The sequence below is a fragment of the Babylonia areolata genome, chromosome 31 (assembly GCF_041734735.1).
Source record: "Babylonia areolata isolate BAREFJ2019XMU chromosome 31, ASM4173473v1, whole genome shotgun sequence".
In the NCBI taxonomy this organism is placed as follows: Eukaryota; Metazoa; Mollusca; class Gastropoda; order Neogastropoda; family Buccinidae; genus Babylonia; species Babylonia areolata.
In genome coordinates, this window is record NC_134906.1 from 26,164,009 (window position 1) to 26,188,460 (window position 24,452).

At 43.1% G+C, this 24,452-nt stretch overlaps 1 protein-coding gene across 1 annotated transcript in view; it reads right to left on the bottom strand.

Annotated features, from left to right (window-relative positions):
- Window positions 1-6,854: 6,854 nt before the first annotated feature.
- The window catches only part of LOC143276071 (uncharacterized), a 77,331-nt gene continuing 59,733 nt past the window's right edge, over window positions 6,855-24,452 (bottom strand). Inside the window, exons 29-35 of the mRNA XM_076580458.1 lie at window positions 23,524-23,586; window positions 21,458-21,636; window positions 18,735-18,956; window positions 13,417-13,591; window positions 12,452-12,687; window positions 10,287-10,308; window positions 6,855-9,241 (exon numbers count right to left, since the gene is read on the bottom strand). Coding sequence (XP_076436573.1) covers window positions 9,208-9,241; window positions 10,287-10,308; window positions 12,452-12,687; window positions 13,417-13,591; window positions 18,735-18,956; window positions 21,458-21,636; window positions 23,524-23,586 — 931 coding nt within the window. The 3' untranslated portion in view covers window positions 6,855-9,207. The remainder of the gene's footprint in view (window positions 9,242-10,286; window positions 10,309-12,451; window positions 12,688-13,416; window positions 13,592-18,734; window positions 18,957-21,457; window positions 21,637-23,523; window positions 23,587-24,452) is intronic.

Sequence of the window (24,452 nt, forward strand, 5' to 3'; positions counted from 1 at the left end):
AAATACACATGTTAAAGATCCCATAATCCAAGTCAGCGTTCAGTGGGTTATGGAAACTAGAACATATCTGCCATGCATCCCCTTCCCGTACTACTCCCGACCCAAACGGACTACGTCTGCCTTAGTATCACACTCTTCTATCACAAAAACAAACAGCAATTTGGAAATCCAGAAACACGCTTCAGTATACAGTACGCACACAAGACTATCACTCGCACTTTGCTTTGTATGGAAAGAATTGATGGAAAACAGCAGTACAGTCCTACAAAGGAAACATACTGATGGCAAATTCCTGAAGATTGATGGATTTCCGTCCTACACTGCTGCTGAATGTAATTAATCATTGATTTTCTGTTCCTAGATCTTTGTCTTTAACGTTTGTGTCATTTAACTCACTCAGTACGGCCAGTCCTCTCTTCTCCTCTACACAGACCCCTCGGATGTCCAGTGGGTATCTGAATGACCCAACCTTTAGCTTCCGTCGTCAGAATTGTGGTATTCTTTGTCAACATTCACCTCTCCAGTATAAGAGCCTTCCGCTTGCAATATTTTGATGATGGTAATTGGGCTGAAACGCTGTTTACGTCGTCTCTTTCGCCGTTCGTATGGAGAGAGTTAAAGTTACTGTTGTGGAGCACAAGGGTTTGATTTTTGAGGGGTTATATGTAATGTTGTTGCTACTTTGCCCTATGCTTGATTGCAAAAATGTATATAGGTATTTTGTGTGTGAGTGTGTGTGTGTGTGTGGTTATGAAGGTGAACAGGCTTTGTGTGCAAGTCATATAATAATTATTGGAAAATACAGATTTGCTCAGCATTGCTTTAAGACCGGTGCAGTCAGCTAAAATGTATTGTACTCTATTCACTGTCAAATATTGTCGTTACAGTAACATGTATAGTCTTTGTTTCTGTCTTTTTTTTTTTTTTTTTAATGTTTTTGTTGTGTGTGTGTAATGTGTGTGAGCATGTGTGAGTGTGTGTGTGCATGTTTGTGTGCGTACAAAAAATTCACATCAAATGTACCTCAAGTACACTTGTTAAAACATCTGCTGATTGCTTTTATCTAAAGTTGTGTTCCATGTGTTGCAGTAACATATGAATGCATTGCTTGTCCTTGTCCTCTGGATCTGGATCTGTACGTTGCAGGAGCCAATATTGGCGATCGTTTTCTCATTTCATGACACTCCCCCCACCCCTCCCACGCCCCTCCCCCTGCACCCCCCTCCCCACCAAAACAGAGTATGATTACCTACATGGCAGGAGTAAAAAGCCTATTTGTGCATAAACCCCCTCCCCACCAAAACAGAGTAGCCTATTTGTGCAGAACCCCCCCACCCCTCATGCCCTCCCCCTGCACCCCCCTCCCCACCAAAACAGAGTATGATTACCTACATGGCAGGAGTAAACAGCCTGTTTGTGCATAAACCCCCCATGCCCCCCCCCCCCCCCCATGCCCTCCCCCTGCACCCCCCTCCCCACCAAAACAGAGTATGATTACCTACATGGCAGGAGTAAAAAGCCTATTTGTGCAGAAACCCCACACGCCCACCCCCCCATGCCCTCCCCCTCCCCACCAAAACAGAGTATGATTACCTACATGGCAGGAGTAAAAGCCTATTTGTGCATACGAGTGAACGTGGGAATCGCAGCCCACGAACGGAAAAAAAAATAAAAAGACACTTGTCATTGAACCTGATAATGCTGCTGTACTCTTGTAGTTTTAAGATACTGAATACTTTCATTTTCATTGAACATTAAATGTGTTTTCTTTTCTTTGTTGATCTTGTCGTGGTTCTGTACGTTTTATTCTCATAACCTTATTTATTGTTTACTTATGCTCCGTTTTGTACTTCTACCACCTCTTTATTTACTGACGTGGAGGGAGGTGGGGGGGATTGATTCTCTTATGAATATATCTCGTTTTTTCTGTTGCTGTTTTCTTTTCTTTTTTTTTAATGTCAGGTTTGGCTCTGTGTATGAATGTTTGCTCATGATTATCAGCTGCAGACAAAATCTGTTCAGATTTAATACAAGCAGTCCCCATTTTGTCTGCTTCATTTTGATGCATGCTGGGCATGTTGCTGTTTCCATAACTCACCCAACACTGACATGGATTACAGGATCTTCGAGTGCATATTTGGTCTTCAGCATGTATGTCCACATTAAAAGGGGATTTAGGCATTACCAGGTTTGACAACCAGTTGATCTGGAAGGTCAGAAAAAAGTTTCTCCTCCCTCAATCCACTAGGTGCTGGTTCTGGAATAGAACCAACGATCCTCCGGTCTGTGATATTATTTGCTTATATTTTATGTAATTTTTGGTGTGGCTTTTTGAGTATTTTTCATCCTTTTCCTTTTTTTTCCCGTTTCTTTTTTTTTTTTTCAATCTGGGGATGATAAATTCGGTGGAGGGGCTGAAGTCATCAGCACAATTTGGTCACGTTTGCCTTCATTAAGCATTGAATAGTGTCCATTTCCGTTATCTACTAACCCTTTCACTGTCGGGAAAGTAAGATTTAAGTGAAATCTATTAGCCAGGGTTTCTTCACAAAAAACGGGTGTAAATTTTCAAAAAATTCTGTGCTCTTTGTTATTTGAGAAAGACCCTTAAAAGTATCTATTTTCTGAAAGGTAAATGAATAAAGAATACAAAACACATACTGTTTTCCCATTTTATATATTTTTTAGTGGCATGCTGTTGTTTTGAAATCAGTGTTTTGTTTTTTGTCACATTTTCAACTTGTTCATTACAAACATTAGTCAGGTAATTTGCACTATCTTATTTTCTGGACAGATGGATATCTGCACACACAAAATCATACTAGAACGACAATAATTTTTTTTTTAAAAAGAGATAGTACACACTGCATTGTGACTTCTCCAAGTGATAATGTGGATGTGGGGCCACGCCCCCTCAGTCTCCACCCCCCCTCCTCCTCACCCCTCTCACATGATCACTTTATCCAGTTCTCATCCGACTGCGTTGGCCGAGTGCCAAGAAAATCGCTCACACTGTGCCCTGCTAATAATTCGTTTAGTTTCTGTCGTCTGCTACAAGCTGTATAGCCGGCATCACTCACTGATAGTCGTATCTTGGCCACTCTCTAGATTGCTCCCTTTATTTTCTATCAAATCATCCTATAAATGTTCATCTCTGTCTTCTCCTTCAAATTTATGCTTCAATTCTTTCTGAGCATCAGCTAAAGAAAGCAATCTTGGTTGATTTAGTACGCCACGATCGCATGTCTTGAGCACGGCGTCAGTCTGACATTTTGTTGAGCGAGTGAGGAGAGGAACCAGGCAAAACACTGTGACAGTGACCCAGCCAAAACATTCAAATTAAAGACTACCTCATGATGTAGATGGTGTTTCTAGCTATGAATAGAATCTAGAAAGATTCCCCAAGCTAAAGAGACCAGCATTTTTGTCAACAAACTGAATGCAAACCAGGAAAAGACCAGAGTATTTCGATGACGAGTTATCTCATCATTGTGGCAGTGAAGCGTACATGCTTGCGATGATGAGTTATCTCGTCTTGTAGGCAGCCTAGGGGTTAAAGTCTTGTCATTTTGACAGCTGTAAGTTGCCATGCCTGCCAACTGCAGTGTCTGAAATGTTGAAAGGTTTACCATAAGTCTGATAAGAGATCTACCAGGGTGGTGGGGGACATTGCCATTCACTGTACCTACATGTTTTTGACTCACTTGTGTAAACAAAGTGAGTCTATGTTTTAACCCGGTGTTCGATTGTCTGTGTGTGTGTGTTCGTGTGTCTGTGTGTCCGTGGTAAACTTTAGCATTGACATTTCCTCTGCAAATACTTTGTCAGTTGACACCAAATTTGGCATAAAAATAGGAAAAATTCAGTTCTTTCCAGTCATCTTGTTTAAAACAATATTGCACCTCTGGGATGGGCACAAAAAAAATTTAAAAAAGAAGCCTAATTATATGCAAACTGCATTTACTGTTATATTTATATTTTTTGTATTCTCTAAACTTGGCACTTTGACCTCTTATTCTGACACAACAACAAGAGGAGTCATTATTATCATTTTTTGTTCAAACAGGAACTTCTTTTGCTAAGCATGGAAGTTTCATTTATTTTGCAAACGTTTTGGTGCAGGTAGTAAAAAAGGGAAATTACTCTGTAATTAATGCTAGGGGACTTAATTTATCACAAGTGAGTCTTGAAGGCCTTGCCTCTCTTGTTCTTTTTTTTGGCTGCCTACATTTGTAAGGGAATTAAATACCATACTTTACAACTTTGATTGCAAAAACCCTTGTATCATATTAATGTACACAAAATAGAGAGCGAGTGTGAGCGAGTTATTTCTCAGCTGTTGTGCACAGTAGGGTTTTATTAATACATTTGATTTCCGTGGAACAGTTCTTACATATTTTCCATGAATCGTGACGTCACACACTAATGCTTTTGTTAGAGACACCGTTGGAGAGTGCTTGTACGATTGATGATAACAACTGAACTGTGTGCGACAGATGTTTTGAATACATAGATTCATAACAAAATCGCATGTCCCCGTCAGTGTTGGTCTTCGGTTTTGAGTGTTCATTGTACACATCCAATGGAAAAACACAACTTTGTGTGTGTTTCATTTTGATAAATGCACAAAGTGCGATTATTTTCTTTTTTTTATTTCTTCTTTTTATTTCCCCTTTCTCCACCCTTGGTCCCAGCACCTTGTAACAACACTTGTCTTTTTTTGTGATCTTGAGAATGCAGACAGTTTACTTCTCTCATGAATAAATCTTGAAATAGGAAAAAAGAATAAAACATCTTTTTATGTGTCCAATGTCCATTCCACAAATGTTGCGTCTCGTTTCTTGTCCGCAAACCCTTCATTTTCAGAGAGTAGATACATAGTCGCTTTAACTTAAGTCAAATATCATGAGTATTAAAAGAAATTAAAATATTAAAAATGATTAAAATCAATTTCAAGAGACAGGACTAAATAAGCAAAAAATATAATTTAGATTAAAACTTTAAAAATTGATAAAATCAAATCAAAAATAAATCAAACATTAAAAATTGTGGAATGTAACTTCCTTCCCTTGGAAAAAAAAAAGAAAAAAAAAAGGATTCAGATTCAATCCGCTGTGTCATCATTTTTATTTTCAACAATTTATGACACTCATCCATCCATAACACACACACACACACACATACACATGACCAATGATTCCCTAAAACCTTCATATGCTATCAACAGACACACACGACACTCCCATTACCAGTTACTGCAGTCGCATGATCAAGGTTCCTACTACAAACCCTGTAAACTTTGAACGCCCCCCCCCCCCCCTCCACCTACACCCTCTGAGAAAGTAAGGCCTTTTCAAGGGCTTTTTTTTATTTTTAAAGTGGCTGGATAAACAGCACATCCCCCCCAAATCCCGGAAAAGTCCTGGATTTATCAAAAGCTGTCTCAACTGTAAACTTGTTTGCAAGTCATGAAAAATCAAAGTTGTCTTCTTTAAAAAAAAAAAAAAAAAATAGAGGGGGGAGGAGGGGGGGGGCATCTGGCATTGTTGCCAGTAGTCCAGCTTATCGCACTGGGCCATTTCTGGACTGCTCTACTCAATAAAAAAAAAAAAAAATTAGACACAAATCTTGTCGTGTGTGTGGGGGGGGGGGGGAATCTTGCTTGACAACACACTTCATGACATTTTTTTCCTTAATCACAATGCTCATAAAAGCAAACAAAAACAAGCAATTAAGGACATCAGCCCTTCTGCTTCTAACTTATCACCCTCCTTTAGGCCTTTTACTTATCATCCCAAATTCAAGGCCATAAAAAAAAAGTACAAGAAAAAGCCAAATTATACTGGCAAATTACACTGCAAAATGGGCAGTTAGTGCCCATCCCAGTGTTTACAATATCACTACACAATTGCCAAAGCGAAGCAACACATTCACAGACTGTTGGAGAGAGAGAAAAGCGTCGAGGCTTGCTAGCAAAAAAAAAAGAAAAAGAAAACACACAAAAAGCAGACGAAAGAAAAATAAAGTGATACTACACAATGCTGACCACTCAGAAAACGCTGAAGAGGATGACCACTGCACTGCTTGCTTGCCGCTGGAATGATCTCCCTTGTGAGGGTGACATTCGGTTTTCTGTCGCGCACGTTGATTTGCCGAGCATGTTTTTAGACAGCAGCGTTTTCCACACCCATGTTCTGACAGTATCAGAGTCGAGACATTGCAGATATTGCATTATTTACATCCTTGAAATTTATCAGACCTGTGCACCCCTCGACTAACCTGTTCAATTACTGTCGTAAACAGTCTTCAGTATTTTTCACTGGCTTTCAGTATTTTATCATATTCCATCAATACTGACCATTGCTTGCGACGGGCGCCATAGCCGAATGGTTAAAGCGTTGGACTTTCGATCTGAGGGTCTCGGGTTCGAATCACGGTGACGGCGCCTGGTGGGTAAAGGGTGGAGATTTTTACGATCTCCCAGGTCAACATATGTGCAGACCTGCCAGTGCCTGAACCCCCTTCGTGTGTATGCGCAAGCATAAGATCAAATACGCATGTTAAAGATCCTGTAATCCATGTCAGCATTCGGTGGGTTATGGAAACAAGAACATACCCAGCATGCACACCCCCTGAAAACGGAGTATGGCTGCCTACATGGTGGGGTAAAAATGGTCATACACGTAAAAAGCCCACTCGCGTATGTACGAGTGAACGTGGGAGTTGAAGTCCATGAACGCAGAAGAAGAAGAAGACGACCATTGCTTGCTCTCTCTCTCTCTCCCTCCCCCCCATCCTCCCTCCCACTCTCTTACAAAAGAAAAAATGCTTATCTCGCAATATCCAATAACCATGTTCATGTCGAGATCAAAAATTATTTTTTTGTATTCTGGATTGTTGAGAAATTGGATTTTGCTTATGAAATCAGATTTCTGTATTTCTCTCCTTTTATTTTCAGGGACAAATACTGGAAAATACAGGGATGCACACGTCTGATTTATCAACAAGGCCTTGGAATTTTTTTTTTTTTTTTTTTTTTTTACAATACCATTATTTTCATATATTCTTTTAAACCTGTTTGAATCCTGCATAATGCAAATAATCCAACAAAATATATCATTTGTGCAGTTGTCACAAAAAAAGACCAGTCAGTGCACTGCCTGGTACTTACACTTCCTTCCAACTTCATCCTTCAAACTGCACTGTTTGTGCCGTTACTACAGACTCCTGTTTAAAATTCTACACATACACTTTTCCAAGACCCACCAGTGCAGACTCTAGCAAACAGTCCACTTACAAACACCATTTCTGAGAGTACAAAGAGTTAGTTACTGGACATTCCATTATATCATAAGCAGCAGTTGCTTTCCCTTGAAAAAAATGACAGATCAATACTTCCCCTTTACAAAAAAAAAAAAAACAACCAAACAAAACAAAAATCAAATTAAAGAAATCTAAAAAGTCTGCTTTTTCTCATCAGTCATCCAAACCATTTTTTTTAATCCAAGCAACGTATCAATTTTTCTCATCAGTCATCCAACCCCCCCCTTTTTTTTTTTTTAATCCAAGCAATGTATCAGTGGGGAATGTCTACTGTGATTTCCAAAACATCACTCCTCATCATCTGAGGCTGGTCACTTCATTCAGCGACAATTAGTTTCTTTCTTTATAAAAAAAACAAACAAAACAAAACAAACAAAAAAAACCCTGAAAGAAAAAAACAATGAAAGGAAACCACCAGCCACACATGTTGTATCACCTGTCAGGACTCCTGTGGAGTGATGGCCTAGAGGTAACGCGTCCGCCGAGGAAGCGAGAGAATCTGAGGGCGCTTGTTCGAATCACGGCTCAGCCGCCGATATTTTCTCCCCCTCCACTAGACCTTGAGTGGTGGTCTGGACGCTAGTCTTTCGGATGAGACGATAAACCAAGGTCCCGTGTGCAGCATACACTTAGCGCACGTAAAAGAACCCACGGCAACAAAAGGGTTGAAAAATCCACTGCGATAGGAAAAACAAATAAAACTGCACGCAGGAAAAAATACAAAAAAATGGGTGGCGCTGTAGTGTAGCGACGTGCTCTCCCTGGGGAGAGCAGCCCGAATTTCACACAGAGAAATCTGTTGTGATAAAAAGAAATACAAATACAAATGATTTTTTTAACAGGCGATAAAACAGCAACACACTGTCACTAGTGTCAGTGGTTACAAAAATTTAATGCAAGACCACACTGGGTCATTAATGAGAACTGAATGATCACACGGCAATGGATCATTAATGATTACAAAATGGTTACACTGCAAAAAAAAAAAAAAAAAAAAAAAAAAAATTCTTTAAATCCTAATGACTCAATGATGCTGCAGCTTACAAGTTCAACAATGGGTACCCAATAATCAGCACCAAACCTTAATATCAATCACACACAAACATGCACACAGACACACACACGAGAACAGAAATTAACCCAACTACCAAAGAATAACACTTCAAAAACTACAAAAACAAACGAAAAGAATCACCATAGGGAAGGGAAGGGAAAAGCACGAGCTGTTCAAGGAGCAACTTGCAATGCTGATCTATGTTAATATTGTGATGTTTGTAACTTGAGAAACAAAATGCAAAAAAAACACATATACAAAGACACCCATGCACAAACTCCAATCAACAACAACAAAAAAAAAAAACCAACCAAACAAACAAGCCAAAAAACATAAGTTTTAACTCCCTCAGTACGGCCAGTCCTCTCTTCTCCTCTACACAGACCCCTCGGATGTCCAGTGGGTGTCTCAATGACCCAACCTTTAGCTTCCGTCATCAGAATTGTGGTATTCTGTGTCAACAAACACCTCTTCAGTATAAGAGCCTTCCACTTGCAGTATTTTGATGGTGGTAATTGGGGTGAAACGCTGTTAACGTCGTCTCTTTCGCCATTCGTATGGAGTGAGTTAAACAAAAAAGGGAAACCAAAAAAACGAACAAAATCTTCCAAACAAACATTAAAAAAACATAAGTCTTAAGTCAGAAAAAAAGAGGAATAAGAACATGATCAACATATTCAGGCAAGCACACACAAGTCCCAGTACTCCACAAAAAGGCCATGGAAGCGTGTATCCAGAAATCCGAGCTCTATAACAGCAGCAGGGATGCAAAGACGGTTGGTTCCTGTCGGCATTGTTCCGTCCTCTTCAGCCAAACCCCCCCATCATCGTCACCCTCTGTAGGAACTGAAAGACGGACTGGCGCTGAACAAATGAGAGAGAAAGAAACATGTGAACGTCAACATGGATCAATATTAAAGATATTAATGAAGATGATAACACTGCCACTGTTTAACTCTTTCACCACCATAGGCAACCTCAGTGGACAAGGCAGTGCACCGCCATAGGTGACTTCAGTCAAGATCCAGGGGTCATGTTGAAAGGAACGTTTTTCACACTGTAACAAAGCTTGACAGCTGCGGTTTCCCGCAGCAGCAACAGAACAATGACTAACCTTTGAACCCTGACCCAGTTTAAAATGAGCAAGTCCACTGAGCTGTTTTGACATGAACTGAAGCCTGTGACTGAGAGCATGGTATCAAAAATATTTAGCACTGGGGAGTGTTCTTCACACACAAACTTGGTAGTGAAAGAGTTAAAAGACATTTACAGACTGCAATTATTTTATGAGAAACTCACTGCCCATCCACATTCACACACACACACACACAGTACACACACACACACACACACACACACACGCACGCACACACACACACACACAGTCACACGCATGAAGTGCTGGCCTAGAGGTAACACATCCACCTAGGAAGCCAGAGTATCTGAGCGCCCAAGTTCAAACCCCTCGCTCGCCAGTATCTTCTCCCTCTCGACCAGACCCTGAGTGGTGTCTGGACGCTAGTCATTCAGAGGATAAATCCGAGGCCCCGTGCGCAGCAAGCACTTCGCGCATGTAAAAGAACCTTAGGCAACAAAAGGGTTTTTTGTCCCTGGCGAAATTATTTAGAAAAATCCACTCTGATAAGAAAACAAGTCCTCATGCAGGCAGACAAAAAGTTATAGAAAAAAACAGTAATATGGATGGCGCTCTCACTGTAGCCATGTGCTTTCCCTGGGGGAGAGAAGCCCGAATTCCACACAGACAAATTTGTTGTGACAAAAAGAGTAATACAATACCATACAATATATAATACATACACACTCACACACACACACACACACAGAAACCAAGTACACACACACACACACGAGTCGAAAAAAACAAAACAAAACACAAAAAAAGACTCACCCAAAACCTGCATTGCCAAAAGCTGAAAACAAAAAAAAAAAAACCCCACAAATTAATAAGTCTTTTTCTCTCTTCTTACATGCCAAGAGCAACTTCTAAAATCAATCACAGCATAGCCGCAAGAGACAAAATGCATTTCTCAAAATGTTTCATAAGTGATTTCAGCACAAATAACACACACACACACACACACATATACACACACACACACACACCACACATACACACACGCACACCACACCACACATACAAACCACACACACACACACAAACACACAAGCACACCACACATAAACACACACACACACCACACGTAAACACACACACACATGCACACCATACACACACACGTAACCACACCACACATACACAACACACACACACACAACACACACACACACACGCACACCACACCACACATACAAACCACACACACACACACACACACACACACAACACACACACACACAACCACACCACACATACACCACACACACACGCACACCACGCCACACCACACATACACAACACACTCAAACACACTATCCTTGGTGTCATCTCACTGGAAAACACCCTGAGATGAAGTTAACGATGATGAGAACGATAGGAGCAGACTGCACAGGAAACCAGTCATATATTTCCTTTCATCCAAAATGAATCAGAAAACGCCATCTTACTTTTCCCCCTGCAGCAGCAGCGATTCAAAAACCCACCAAGCTCACCAACAAGTGAAAAAAAACAAAACAAAAAAAAAACACCAACCAACCCACCTTCACACCCCCACCAACCTCACACTGAAGCAAAACAACAGTAAAATAAATAATAAATAAAACCCCACTAAACTAATCCAAAGGCAATAACGGAAAAAAACAAAACAATATAACTAATAATAATGAAAAAAATCAAAATGAAACAGAACACCAAACTCACCCGGAGACAAAAAAAAACAACAAAAAAAACCCAACTCACTAAACTCATCCAGAGGCCAAAAAACAACAACAAAAAAGCAAACCAAAATAAAATGAAATAAAATAAAATAATAAGTAAATTAAAAAACAAATAAAAGATAAAAAAAATATATATATACTATGATTCTTCTTCTTCATTCATGGGATGCAACTCTCACGCTTACTCGTATGTATACGAGTGGGTTTTTACATGTATGACCGTTTTTACCCCGCCATGTAGGCAGCCATTCTCCGTTTTCGGGGGTGTGCATGCTAGGTATGTTCTTGTTTCCATAACCCACCGAACACACTGACAAGGATTACAGGATCTTTGACGTGCATATTTGATCTTCTGTGTGTGCATACACATGAAGGGGGTTCAGGCACAAGCAGGTCTGCACATATGTTGACCTGGGAGATGGGGGAAAAATCTCCACCCTTCACCCACCAGGCGCCGTTACCGAGATTCGAACCCAGGACCCTCAGACTGAGAAGAAAGTCCAACGCTTTAACCACTCGGCTATTGCGCCCGTCATATACTAACATGAAATAGAACATACTAAACTCACCTGCAGACAGATAATAAACACACACGCACCCGACGGGTGCAATAGCTGAATGGTTAAAGCGTTGGACTTTCAATCTGAGGGTCCTGGGTTCGAATCTTGGTGCACCTGGTGGGTAAAGGGTGGAGATTTTTCCGATCTCCCAGGTCAACTTATGTGCAGACCTGCTAGTGCCTGAACCCCCTTCGTGTGTATGCGCACGCAGAAGATCAAATACGCACGTTAAAGATCCTGTAATCCATGTCAGCGTTCGGTGGGTTATGGAAACAAGAATATACCCAGCATGCACACCCCCGAAAACGGAGTATGGCTGCCTACATGGCGGGGTAAATAAAAAACAAACAAACGGTCATACACGTAAAATGTTACATGTCTGTCTGAGTGTGTATGTGTGTGCGTCTGAAATCTGATTGAATGACACAGGAAACGAATGATGAGCGCCCAGTGGCAGCCATCAGTCGGCTCTACCCAGGTAGGCAGCCTGTGGTGCAAATGTCCTCGTGTTTGTAAAGCACTTAGAGCTTGGTCTCTGACCGAGGACAGGCGCTATAGAAGTATCCACATCAATCAATCAATCAATCAAATTAAGAATAAAACACACCAAACTCGCACGAAAGCACACCACCACCACCACCACCACCACCCAACTCACCCGGAGGCTGCGGCTGCTGCTGCTGCTGTTGCTGAGGAGCTCCCCCGAAGCCAGGGCTGCCGGCTCCGAACCCGGGACTCTGGGCCCCAAAGCCGCCGCCCCCACCGCCGCCCCCTTGTGCCGCCAGGGCTCCAAAGCCCCCTCCCCCACCCCCCTGACCCATGCTGCCGAAGGTGGGCGCGTCTGGCGACTGCGCTAAGCTTCCGAAGGTCGGCGCCGTGCTGCTGCTGGCAAAGCTGCAAGGAGAAAGTTGTGTGTCAGGGGAATCTGCTGCTTGTGTATTTCTTAACTCACTGGTCACCCTTCGCCCAAGCGTTGCCTGGGCATCAATATTCGTTTCATTAAAACGGTTTCCATGTTCCAACGGCATGCATGTACCCCAAGCAAAGGGAGGAAAACTTCTACAGCATATGCGTTTCTGTCCAAGAATGTCAATTTGGAGAGGGAAAAAAACGCTGTCCATTTCAGTTTATTTCCTGCATTTTTCACGCATCAACACGACTGTACAGGCTGTAAACTCCGTAGGGCTGAATGGGTTAAAACAACAACAACAAGAAAACATTATTTTCACTGACAAATATTTCACAACAATAACATCACTAATAATACAGTGACCAACCCACCAGAAGTTAAAGAAAGAACACTGGTCAATAAGATTGTCGGCACAAAATAAATACAAGCAAAGAAGAGGGAAGTGGGAGACGGCGGGTGGGTGGTGGTGGTGGTGGGGGGATTAGGGGGTGGGGGGCAAAGAACTGCTTCGCATATGGAAGAAACTTAAAAAAATGACGTTTTCAAAAAAACATAAGAACTAAGACAGATCCCAGTTTCAGCCAAACTTGCCATCCCCCACACACATACCACCACCACCACCAAATCCCGCACACACCCTCCATTCTAAACTGCCCCCACCCCTAACCCCCACCGCCTTCCTCACCCTTTCCACCACCCCCATCCCTCCCTACCTGCTGAATCCACCGCCGGAGGTGGCTGTCTGCTGAGAGGCGCCAAAGGGCCCGGCGGGAAACGCGGCGGAAGACCCGAACCCGGGGCTGCCGCCAAACGCTGGGCTGCTACCAAAAGCCGGGGTTCCCCCAAAGGCCGGGCTGCCGCCGAAGGACGGGGCTCCCCCGAACCCTCCTGCGTACAGAGACAGAGGAATGTGACGCAGCTGGCTTGCACACACAGGTATGTACACACACACACACACACACACACAGGGACACACACACACATATGTCATAGGTATGTACACAGGACTCAAATAGGTATGCACACAGTACACACATGCACAAACATGACATAGCAATGCGCACAGGATACACACGAACACAAATGCAGAGCTCTGTACACAGCACACATAGAAAAAATATATACAGTTTGCACGCACACACACACACATCCACCCCTCCCCCCCAACCCCCACACAAAGTGCAATCAATTTTCATACTTTTATACACATTAGGTACATATGTGCTGACATGGATATCGCATACACATCTACATCTACATTCGAACACACACACACACAAATACACATGCTATCAATTTAAATACTTTTATTCACATTATGTATATATGTGCTGACATGCATTCACATACATACCTCTACATTTTAACATGCCCATGCACATGCGCGCGCACGCACACACACGCACACACAGAGCAGGTTCACATGCATCTTCTCCTTGACCAAACTAACTTCCCACATCCTTCGCATGTCTTCCCCACCCACCCCCTTTTCCCTCCTAAAATCACTTAAAATGTAAAAGATGTAAAGACACACACACACACACATACACACACACACACACACAGAGTGGATTCACATACTCCTATTCCTTAACCCACTCCGGACTATGGAACGCTATAGTGTTCCTGACGTAAGGCAGCGTTCCGGACAACGCAAAGCTATAGCGGTTTCGACAATTAAAAATTTTTCCACATTTTCCTCATGGGGTAGCATAAAAATCGCAGCTACACCAAGCATTGTGAACGTGTCAAGGGTCAAATGGAAAGTTTCTTCATGAGGTTCCGTAACTATACACTCACTGGCCAGCCGCTGACCTTGGTACCCCACATGAAAAGCTAATTTGCATGCATATCAAAAATGGTGTCGCAGGCGATACAAGTGGAATTTTTTGGAGCAAACTAGATCACAACAGCAGCTTTATACTGCTGCTGAAGTGACTGAAATGCTTCAAACTGAAGGTTTCGACATCGACGAGGATGATGAAGACATTGAATAATATCTGCAGTGAAGAAAGCTACCAGCAAGAAGGTACTGACAATGTCTCAAAGCCTACATTCCCCAACAACACCCCCCACCCCTCATTCCTAAACCCATCTTCCCCACCCTTTTTTTTCATCTGTCTTAAGTCATTGAAAGTGAAAACACTGTAAACGTGAAGACTAGGATCATCATCATCATCATCATGATCATTGTCATTATTACTACAACTACCACACTGCCACACACCCACAAATACATAAACATTAAGACTAAAATAACTATCACCACCACTACTGTTGATATTGTTTTTATTACTACTATTACTTTTGCACAGACACCCACACCCACACATCGTCATTATTACTAATATAATCATCATTACCACTATTACAACACACACACACACACACACACACACTATCATCATCATCTTTATATCATCATTATTTCTACAATTACATATATACCCCCAACACTATCATCATTGTTATTAATATTATCGCTTCCACTACACACACACTACTATTATTATCATTTTTATCATTACTACTACCACCACACACACATATTATCATCATCATTAGTATTAAAATTACTGCTACTATTACTACGAGCACTACTACTAATACTACTGCTACTATCATTATTATTACTACTACTACTACTACTACTAGCACTACAACTAATACTACTGCTACTATCATTATTATTACTGCTCCTTCTGGGGTGTGTCCATCGAGATCGATGATGACCATCGTTGTCATCCAACTGGGGGATGGGGGGAGGGTGGTGGTGGGGTGGGGGGGGAGGATGCTCATGAATCTATCTGTGAGTGCGCAGATGGCTGAACAGTCCAATCTGCGCACGAAATGTTCGCTGACAGTTGGGGCAGACAAAGACAGGCATATCATTGTCAGGGAGCTTGTTTGCCCGTGACTTTCTGGCCTGCCTCTTCTGAACAGCTGCAGCAGTCCTGTTGGCCTCGCACAACTTGGCGCCTTTGTGCACAGCAGCGCGCCATTTGTCACGGTCCACTGCAGATTCCTCCCAGGAGTCAGGGTTGATATCAAACGCTTTAAGAGAGACTTTCAGAGTATCTCTGAAGCGCTTCTTCTGACCTCCGTGTGATCTCTTCCCTCGTCGCAGCTCGCCATAGAAGAGCCTTTTGGGCAGCCGATGGTCTGGCATGCGCGCCACGTGTCCAGCCCAGCGAAGCTGGGACTGCATCAGGATGGTGAAGATGCTGGGAAGGGTGGCTTTTGCGAGCACCTCTGTGTCTGGGGTCCTGTCTTGCCACTTGATGTTCAGTAGCTTCCTGAGGCATGTTGTGTGGAAATGGTTCCGCTTCTTGGCATGTCGTTGGTACACTGTCCAAGTTTCACAGGCATACAGTAGTGTGGGGAGAACTACTGCTCTGTAGACCTTTAGCTTGGTCTCAAGACTAATGCCTCTTCTGTTCCAGACATTTGCACTCAGTCTGCCAAAAGTTGCGCTTGCTCTTGCAATCCTGACGTTCACTTCATCATCGATGGTCGCATTTCGTGACAGTGTGCTGCCAAGGTATGTGAACCGCTCCACCGCACTGAGTCTCTGACCGTTGACTGTGATGTTGGGCTCAACGTAGGGTTTCCCTGGGGCTGGCTGATGGAGAACTTCAGTTTTCCTCGTGCTGATGGCAAGGCCGAAGTTCCTGCTGGCAGTGGCAAACTTGTCAACGCTGAGTTGCATGTCAGCTTCAGATCCAGCGTTGAGGGCACAATCATCAGCAAACAAAAAGTCTCTGATGATGTCTGTCATGACCTTCGTTTTTGCTTGAAGCCTTCTGAGGTTAAACAACTTGCCATCTGTTCGGTACTTTAGGCCAATTCCAACATCGCCATCTCTGAAGGCATCAGTAAGCATTGCGGAGAACATGAGGCTGAACAGCGTTGGAGCCAGGACGCAGCCTTGCTTGACACCATTTGTGACAGCAAAAGGAGCAGATGTTTCGCCATTGTCCTGGACTCGAGCCTGCATGCCTTCATGGAATTGGCTGACCAAGGAAATAAATTTCCGAGGGCATCCGTACTTGGCCATGATCTTCCACAGTCCCTCTCTACTCACGGTGTCAAAGGCCTTCGTGAGGTCGACATAGGTGGAGAACAGATCAGCATTTTGCTCCTGACATTTCTCTTGCAGCTGCCTTGCAGCAAACACCATGTCGGTGGTTCCGCGCTCTTTCCGGAATCCACATTGGCTCTCAGGCAAATGACCTTGGTCAAGGTGTGCTGTGAGGCGGTTTAGTAGGATCCTGGCAAGTATCTTGCCTGCGATGGAGAGCAAGGAAATGCCCCGATGGTTATCACAGGCTTGCCGGTTCCCCTTTCGCTTGTACAAGTGAATGATAGATGCATCTTTGAAATCCTGGGGGATCGTCTCTTCTTTCCACATGAGTGAGTACAGCTGATGGAGCTTCTCAGTCAGCACAGTGCCTCCATCCTTGTAGACCTCTGCTGGTATGGAGTCTGAGCCAGGTGCTTTGCCACTGGATAGCAGACGGATTGCTTTCTGGGTCTCAAGAAGTGTTGGCGGATCGTCCAGTGCTTCGTTGATGGGGACTTGTGGGAGACGGTCTATAGCTTCCTTTTGGATGACTGATGACTTGCGCGATGAGTTTGTTTAAAGTGAAGAGGAGTTGCGCAACATCGACCTCACTCTCTCGTCCGGGTCCACCAATTTCCAGTGGCAAGACTAAGTCGAGACGACTGGAGGATGAGCACGGATGCAGTGGATGACCAAGATATCCTTTCGGTGTCTCATCTTGCTCTCTGCACTCCACAGTGCGTTGCTGTAACCGCCTTCCTCTCCGTTGAACCGATAGGTTTCTTCCGTGGATTCTGCCGGATCCAGACTTCGCATGCATGGGTAGACACACCCTGGGGGCCAACTGCGTGTGGCATGCACACAGCACAGTGGAGCTAGATGGCCGTCGGTGGCTCTCCTGAGCCGACGCCCTTTTATGGATCTCCATAAGGGTGTCTGGCCACCCGCCTCACCAGTCCCGGAAGGGAGCAGTGGGAGTGCCGGTTTAGTCGCCGGCAACCCGACCCTGAACAGGTTGTACTGGATTACAGGTTACCAGTAGCAGATCTAATGACCTGACACATATATATATAACTGCGCAACTACTACTAACTAGAGAGATCACACAGAGAAATCGGTTGTGATAAAAAGAAATACAAACACAAATACTACTACTACAACACAGACACACAAACTATCATTATCATTACTAACAATACCATCATCACCACTAATACAACAACAAGACACACCCACCAATCCACAACCCCCCCTCCCCCCCACCTGTTCAAAACAGGGTATGAAAGAAGCAGGGTATGACTTGTGTTTGGGATGGTCAATTCTTCTTGGAGAGGGAATCTTTCTGCAAGAATGTTAACATTGCTTTGAGAGATAGTTTTCAAAATCTATGGAGACATGCTCTAGAGACGAGTAGTAAATGTTTGTTTTATCGAAATTTCAAAAGTGGATTTGGTAGAGAAAAATATATAAGTCAAATGCCTGATAATTATGTTATCAGCTTCTTCAGATTTTGAAGTAGTAATCATAAGCTGGAAATAGAAACAGGGAGACACAAAGGCATACCACGAGAGTTACGGTTTTGTAAGGTTTGTAACATGTCTGTGATTGGTGATGAGTTTCATTTTATAATGGAATGTCCCAATTATGATCAGTTACGAAATATATATGTTCCTAAAAAATATTTGTCTCCAAAATCGGTTTTTAATTTTTGTAATATGCTCAAAGGAGGCAAAAAAGTCATTTTAGCTGTAAGTAAGATGATTAGATTTGCAAATGTTGCCTAGTTATACTTTTGGAGTTAAAAGACATTTGTGTTTTCTCAACTTTTATGTGAACTTGTTGTGTATTTGGAAATGTTTGTTCTGGGCATAAAAAGATTATTTTGCAGTAATCCTCCATACTCCAATAGGAGTGAAAGGATAATTAAAACTTGAAACTTGAAACACAGCCGCGGTATCAGTTACCCACCCGAAGAGCTGGCCGGGGTCTGAGTCACGGCGAAGCCCAGAGAGGCCACGCCCCCTGTGCCTGACGTGGCGTTGCTGAACCCACCGACACCACCACCGACACCGGCGCCACCCCCACTGCTGCCGCCAGCGCCACCACCACCAAAGACACTGCCGCCGCCGCCGCCGCCACTGGCAGTCGGACTGCTGCCGAACACTGTGGCTCCTTTGTTGCCAAACAGGGCTGACAACACACACACACACACACACAACACACACACACACAACACACACAACACACACACACAACACACACACACACACACACACACACACACACACAACACACACACACACACACACACAACACACACACACACACACACAACACACACACACACACACACACAATGTGAAACAACTGAGGATGAATAGGGGAGGGTTTATGTAGGCCCGCTTTTATGGCGGACTTTTCGTTGCTTACAGAGCAAGTAGGACATTTATTTGTATTTGTATTTCTTTTTATCGCAACAGATTTCTCTGTGTGAAATTCGGGCTGCTCTCCCCAGGGAGAGCGCGTCGCTACACTACAGCGCCACCCATTTTTTTTTTGTATTTTTTCCTGCGTGCAGTTTTATTTGTTTTTCCTATCGAAGTTGATTTTTCAGTCTACAGAATTTTGCCAGGAACAACCCTTTTGTTGCCGTGGGTTCTTTTACGTGCACTAGGTGCATGCTGCACACGGGGCCTCGGTTTATCGTCTCATCCGAATGACTAGCGTCCAGACCACCACTCAAGGTCTAGTGGAGGGGGAGAAAATATCGGCGGCCGAGCCATGATTCGAACCAGCGCATTCAGATTCTCTTGCTTCCTAGGCGGACGCGTTACCTCTAGGTCATCACTCCACTTATAACGTCATGGGCAGCCCACCACCGCAACTGGCTTCCTCGGAGTTTGCACACTGCCTCTGTTCGGACAACTTTTTTTTATAAATGGATCAGTTTGAATATACAATGGCAGATTACTGACTCATAGTAAACACACAGTAAACTTAGTAAACTCATAGTAAACACAGAGGACTATAGCACATTATGAGCATAATTATAAAACCATATACATTTTGTAAACTTTTAAACTCCTTTCATCAGAACGGCGATTTCCACGACCAAATTTTAGCCTTTCGGTGACCTGGGAAAAAAAGGAAATGAGGACACGCATGTGCATGCGGTTCTCGCTAAAAACAACTGGGGAACCTCCACAAAGAGGACACGCATGTGCATGTGGTTCTCGCTAAAAAATAACTGGGGAACCTCCACAAAGAGGACACACATGTGCATGCGGTTCTCGCTAAAAATAACTGGGGGAACCTCCACAAAGAGGACACGCATGTGCATGCGGTTCTCGCTAAAAACAACTGGGGGAACCTCCACAAAGAGGACACGCATGTGCATGCGGTTCTCGCTAAAAAAATAACTGGGGAACCTGCACAAAAATCAGACGACAGTGGGTCTGCACACCCTCCCTCTACTATCATTTCTTCGACGACTATGAACTCCGTTCAGTCGTTCAAAGAGGCGTCACTGCGTTCGGACAAATCCATACGCACTACACCACATCTGCCAAGCAGATGCCTGACCAGCAGCATTACCCAACGCACTTAAACTGTGAACTATGCAAAGAAATTAGGGAAGAATTCATACACAAAATTCAGCAAAAAAAAACCCCAAAAACAAAAAAAAACCGCCCAAACTTCCAAATGCTATCAAACCCAGTCAGCTGATACTGGAAAGACAAACTTGTAGAAATGTTTGGAAAATTTTGTCTATAACTGCTGCCAAAAACATCACAGCACGTAGAACTAAATCAATTTCTTGTCCTATATCTTATTCATTTATTTATTGTTAAAGGAAATTTTCTTCCTAAAATTACGTTCAAGTAACACACTTACCGTGACCCACCACTGCTGACTCCGGCAGGGGTCTGATTCCTGTCCTGTGCAAAAAACTACTACACGCCAATGCGGAGAAAACGAAAGTAGCTATGGCCGATAACCTCCTGAAGTAGGTGTAGGCGCGTCTTATAAACCTTGTTCAGGTATAACTGACAATTAAAATTCATTCTGATTCACACAGGAAATCTCAGACCCTCCCTCAAAAAGCAGAGAGTATTGCTGCCTAATCAGTGATATGTGTGCGTGTGTGTGTGTGTCTGTGTGTGTGTGAGAGAGAGAGAGAGAGAGAGAGAGAGATAGAGAGAGGAGTATGTCAGTCTGTGTGTGTATCAGTGTGTGTGTGTGTGAGAGGAGTATGTCAGTCTGTGTGTGTATCAGTGTGTGTGTGTGAGAGAGGAGTATGTCAGTCTGTGTGTGTATCAGTGTGTGTGTGTGAGAGCGAGGAGTATGTCAGTCTGTGTGTGTGTGAGAGAGAGAGAGGACGTGAGAGACGTGAGATGTGAGAGGACATGAGAGACAGAGAGAGCCCATGAAGCAGACGACAAAAAAAAAAGAAGCTGAGCTGTGAGTGTGGGAAGGGAGGGAGGAAGGGCGTCTCTGTGTATGTGTGTGTGTGTGTGTATGTGTGTGTGCCTAGCAGAAAGTGTAATGAGTGAAAGAAAGCATGTATGTGTGTGTGTGAAAGAATGTGTGTGTGTGTGTGTGTGCATGCGTAAGTATATTCGTGCATGCTTGAATGCATATGTATGGTGCGTGCGCATGTGCAACGTATCTCTGCGCCTGCGCACACTTACAATTATTAGCCGATCCCGAACCAAAGACCTGCGAGGATCCGAACACATTCTGCTTGGCCTTCTCCTCGCTGGGCTTGGCCCCCAGGCCAAACACACCACCCCCGGCACCCCCACCGAAGAAGGAGCCCCCAAGGCTGCTGCTCTCTGCCGCTGTTGTCGCAGGCTGCCCAAACCCTGGGCTGAAAGGAGAATAAGAGAACAATTGTTCAGACAAACTTGTAAACCTGACACAAGGGAGGGAATTCATTATGTGACAGACAAGTTGTAAATCTGACACAAGGGAGGGAATTCATTATGTGACAGACAACTTGTAAACCTGACACAAGGGAGGGAATTCATTATGTGACAGACAACTTGTAAACCTGACACAAGGGAGGGAATTTGTCATGTGACCGACACATTTGTACACCTGATACAAGGGAGGGAATTCGTTATGTGACAGACGCATTGTAAACCTGACACAAGGGAAGGAATTCGTTATGACAGACGCATTTGTAAACCTGACACAAGGGAGGGAATTCATTATGTGACAGACACATTGTAAATCCGACACAAGGGAGGGAATTCATTATGTGACAGACGCATTTGTAAACCCGACACAAGGGAGGGAATTCATTATGTGACAGACACATTGTAAACCTGACACAAGGGAGGGAATTCATTATGTGACAGACAACTTGTAAACCTGACACAAGGGAGGGAATTCATTACGTGACAGACAAGTTGTGAATCTGACACAAGTGGAAGAGAGGGAATTCATTATGTGACAGACACATTGTAAACCTGACATAAAAGGGAGGGAATTCCAGTTCAATAATTCAAGAGTAAAAGTGTAACACAACCAAACTCGAGCATGTGTGTTAAACAAAAATCAGACTAACGAATGCATTTGTAAAGCAGAGACAGATCAAAGTGCTTTTGTTCACAAGCATACATAACCCTCTACTTCTCTGTCTCTCATGGGAATGAAGGAGGTACTGTGAAAGCCTAATGGGTGACTGGTCTGTAGTCTCACTAATTTTACCTAATACTTATTCTTGTTGCTTAGAGTCCAGCTGACCACACAGGTCCATATCAGGTCTGTCAAATCATACAAATGCTCAACCGCAGCAACACAAAACTGTCACATTTACCAAAAAAAACTCTAAGACAAACCCACAAAACACAGTTCGTGACACAGTATCCCAACCATTTAGCTCCTTATGGCAAATAAGACTAGGCTATGCTGAGGATGCCAGCCATTCCGCTTAATTTATTATCCCCAGATTACAAAAAAAATCGTAAAAAAGGGGAAAAAAAACAACAACACTTCAAAGCCAAAATAAAAAAAACATTTAAAAAAGACCTTATAGGCAAACAACACTGGCAGAATGGGTAGCTAGTGCCCGTCCCAGTGTTTACATCTCACTACCTTATCGCCAGAGCAAAACAGCACAGATAGTACATCACAGACTGCGGAAAAGAGAAACAAGAGAGGCAAGGCCTTCAAGACTCACTTGTGATGCAAATTAAGTCCCCTAGCATTAATTACAGAGTAATTTCCCTTTTTTACTATCTGCACAAAAACGTTTGCAAAATAAATAAAACTTCCATGCTTAGCAAAAGAAGTTCCTATTTGAACAAAAAATGATAATAATGACTGCTCTTGTTGCTGGGTCAGAATATCAGATGAAAGTGCCAAGTTTAGAGAATACAAAAAATATAAATATAACAGTAAATGCAGTTTGCATATAATTAGGCTTCATTATTTTTTTTTTTTTTTGTGCCCATACAAGAGGTGCAATATTGTTTTAAACAAGATGACTGGAAAGAACTGAATTTTTCCTATTTTTATGCCTAATTTGGTGTCAACTGACAAAGTATTTGCAGAGAAAATGTCAATGTTAAAGTTTACCACGGACACACAGACACACACACAGACAACCGAACACCAGGTTAAAACACAGACTCACTTTGTTTACACAAGTGAGTCAAAAAAGTGTCAAGGCTTGCTTGAAAAAAACAGAAAAGGGAATGGACTGGGAAGGAAGGAAGAAAAAGGAGACAACAGTGAAGACCAATCTTACCTGGAGCCAAAGCCAGTGCTTGTGGCCGTCTGTCCAAATCCACTGGGACTGCTCTGGCCGAATCTAACAATACAGAATGGAACAATGGTCATTTCGAAACGAGACATAGACCTGCTGCATGCTGCAATACATAGACCTGCTGCGTGCTGCAATACATAGATCTGCTGCAATACATAGATCTGCTGCATGCTGCAATACATAGATCTGCTGCATGCTGCAATACATAGATCTGCTGCAATACATAGATCTGCTGCATGCTGCAATACATAGATCTGCTTCATGCTGCAATACATAGATAGATCTGCTGCAATACATAGATCTGCTTCATGCTGCAATACATAGATAGATCTGCTGCAATACATAGATCTGCTGCATGCTGCAATACATAGATCTGCTGCAATACATAGATCTGTTGCAATACATAGATCTGCTGCATGCTGCAATACATAGATCTGCTTCAATACATAGACCTGCTGCATACTTCAATACATAGACCTGCTGCATGCTGCAATACATAGATAGATCTGCTGCAATACATAGACCTGCTGCATACTTCAATACATAGATCTGCTGCATGCTTCAATACATAGACCTGCTGCATGCTTCAATACATAGATCTGCTGCATGCTTCAATACATAGACCTGCTGCATGCTGCAATACATAGACCTGCTGCATGCTGCAATACATAGACCTGCTGCATGCTTCAATACATAGACTGCATGCTGCAATATATAGACCTGCTGCATGCTTCAATACATAGAGACCTGCTGCATGCTGCAATACATAGATCTGCTGCATGCTGCAATACATAGACCTGCTGCATGCTGCAATACATAGACCTGCTGCATGCTGCAATACATAGATCTGCTGCAATACATAGATCTGCTGCAATACATAGACCTGCTGCATACTTCAATACATAGACCTG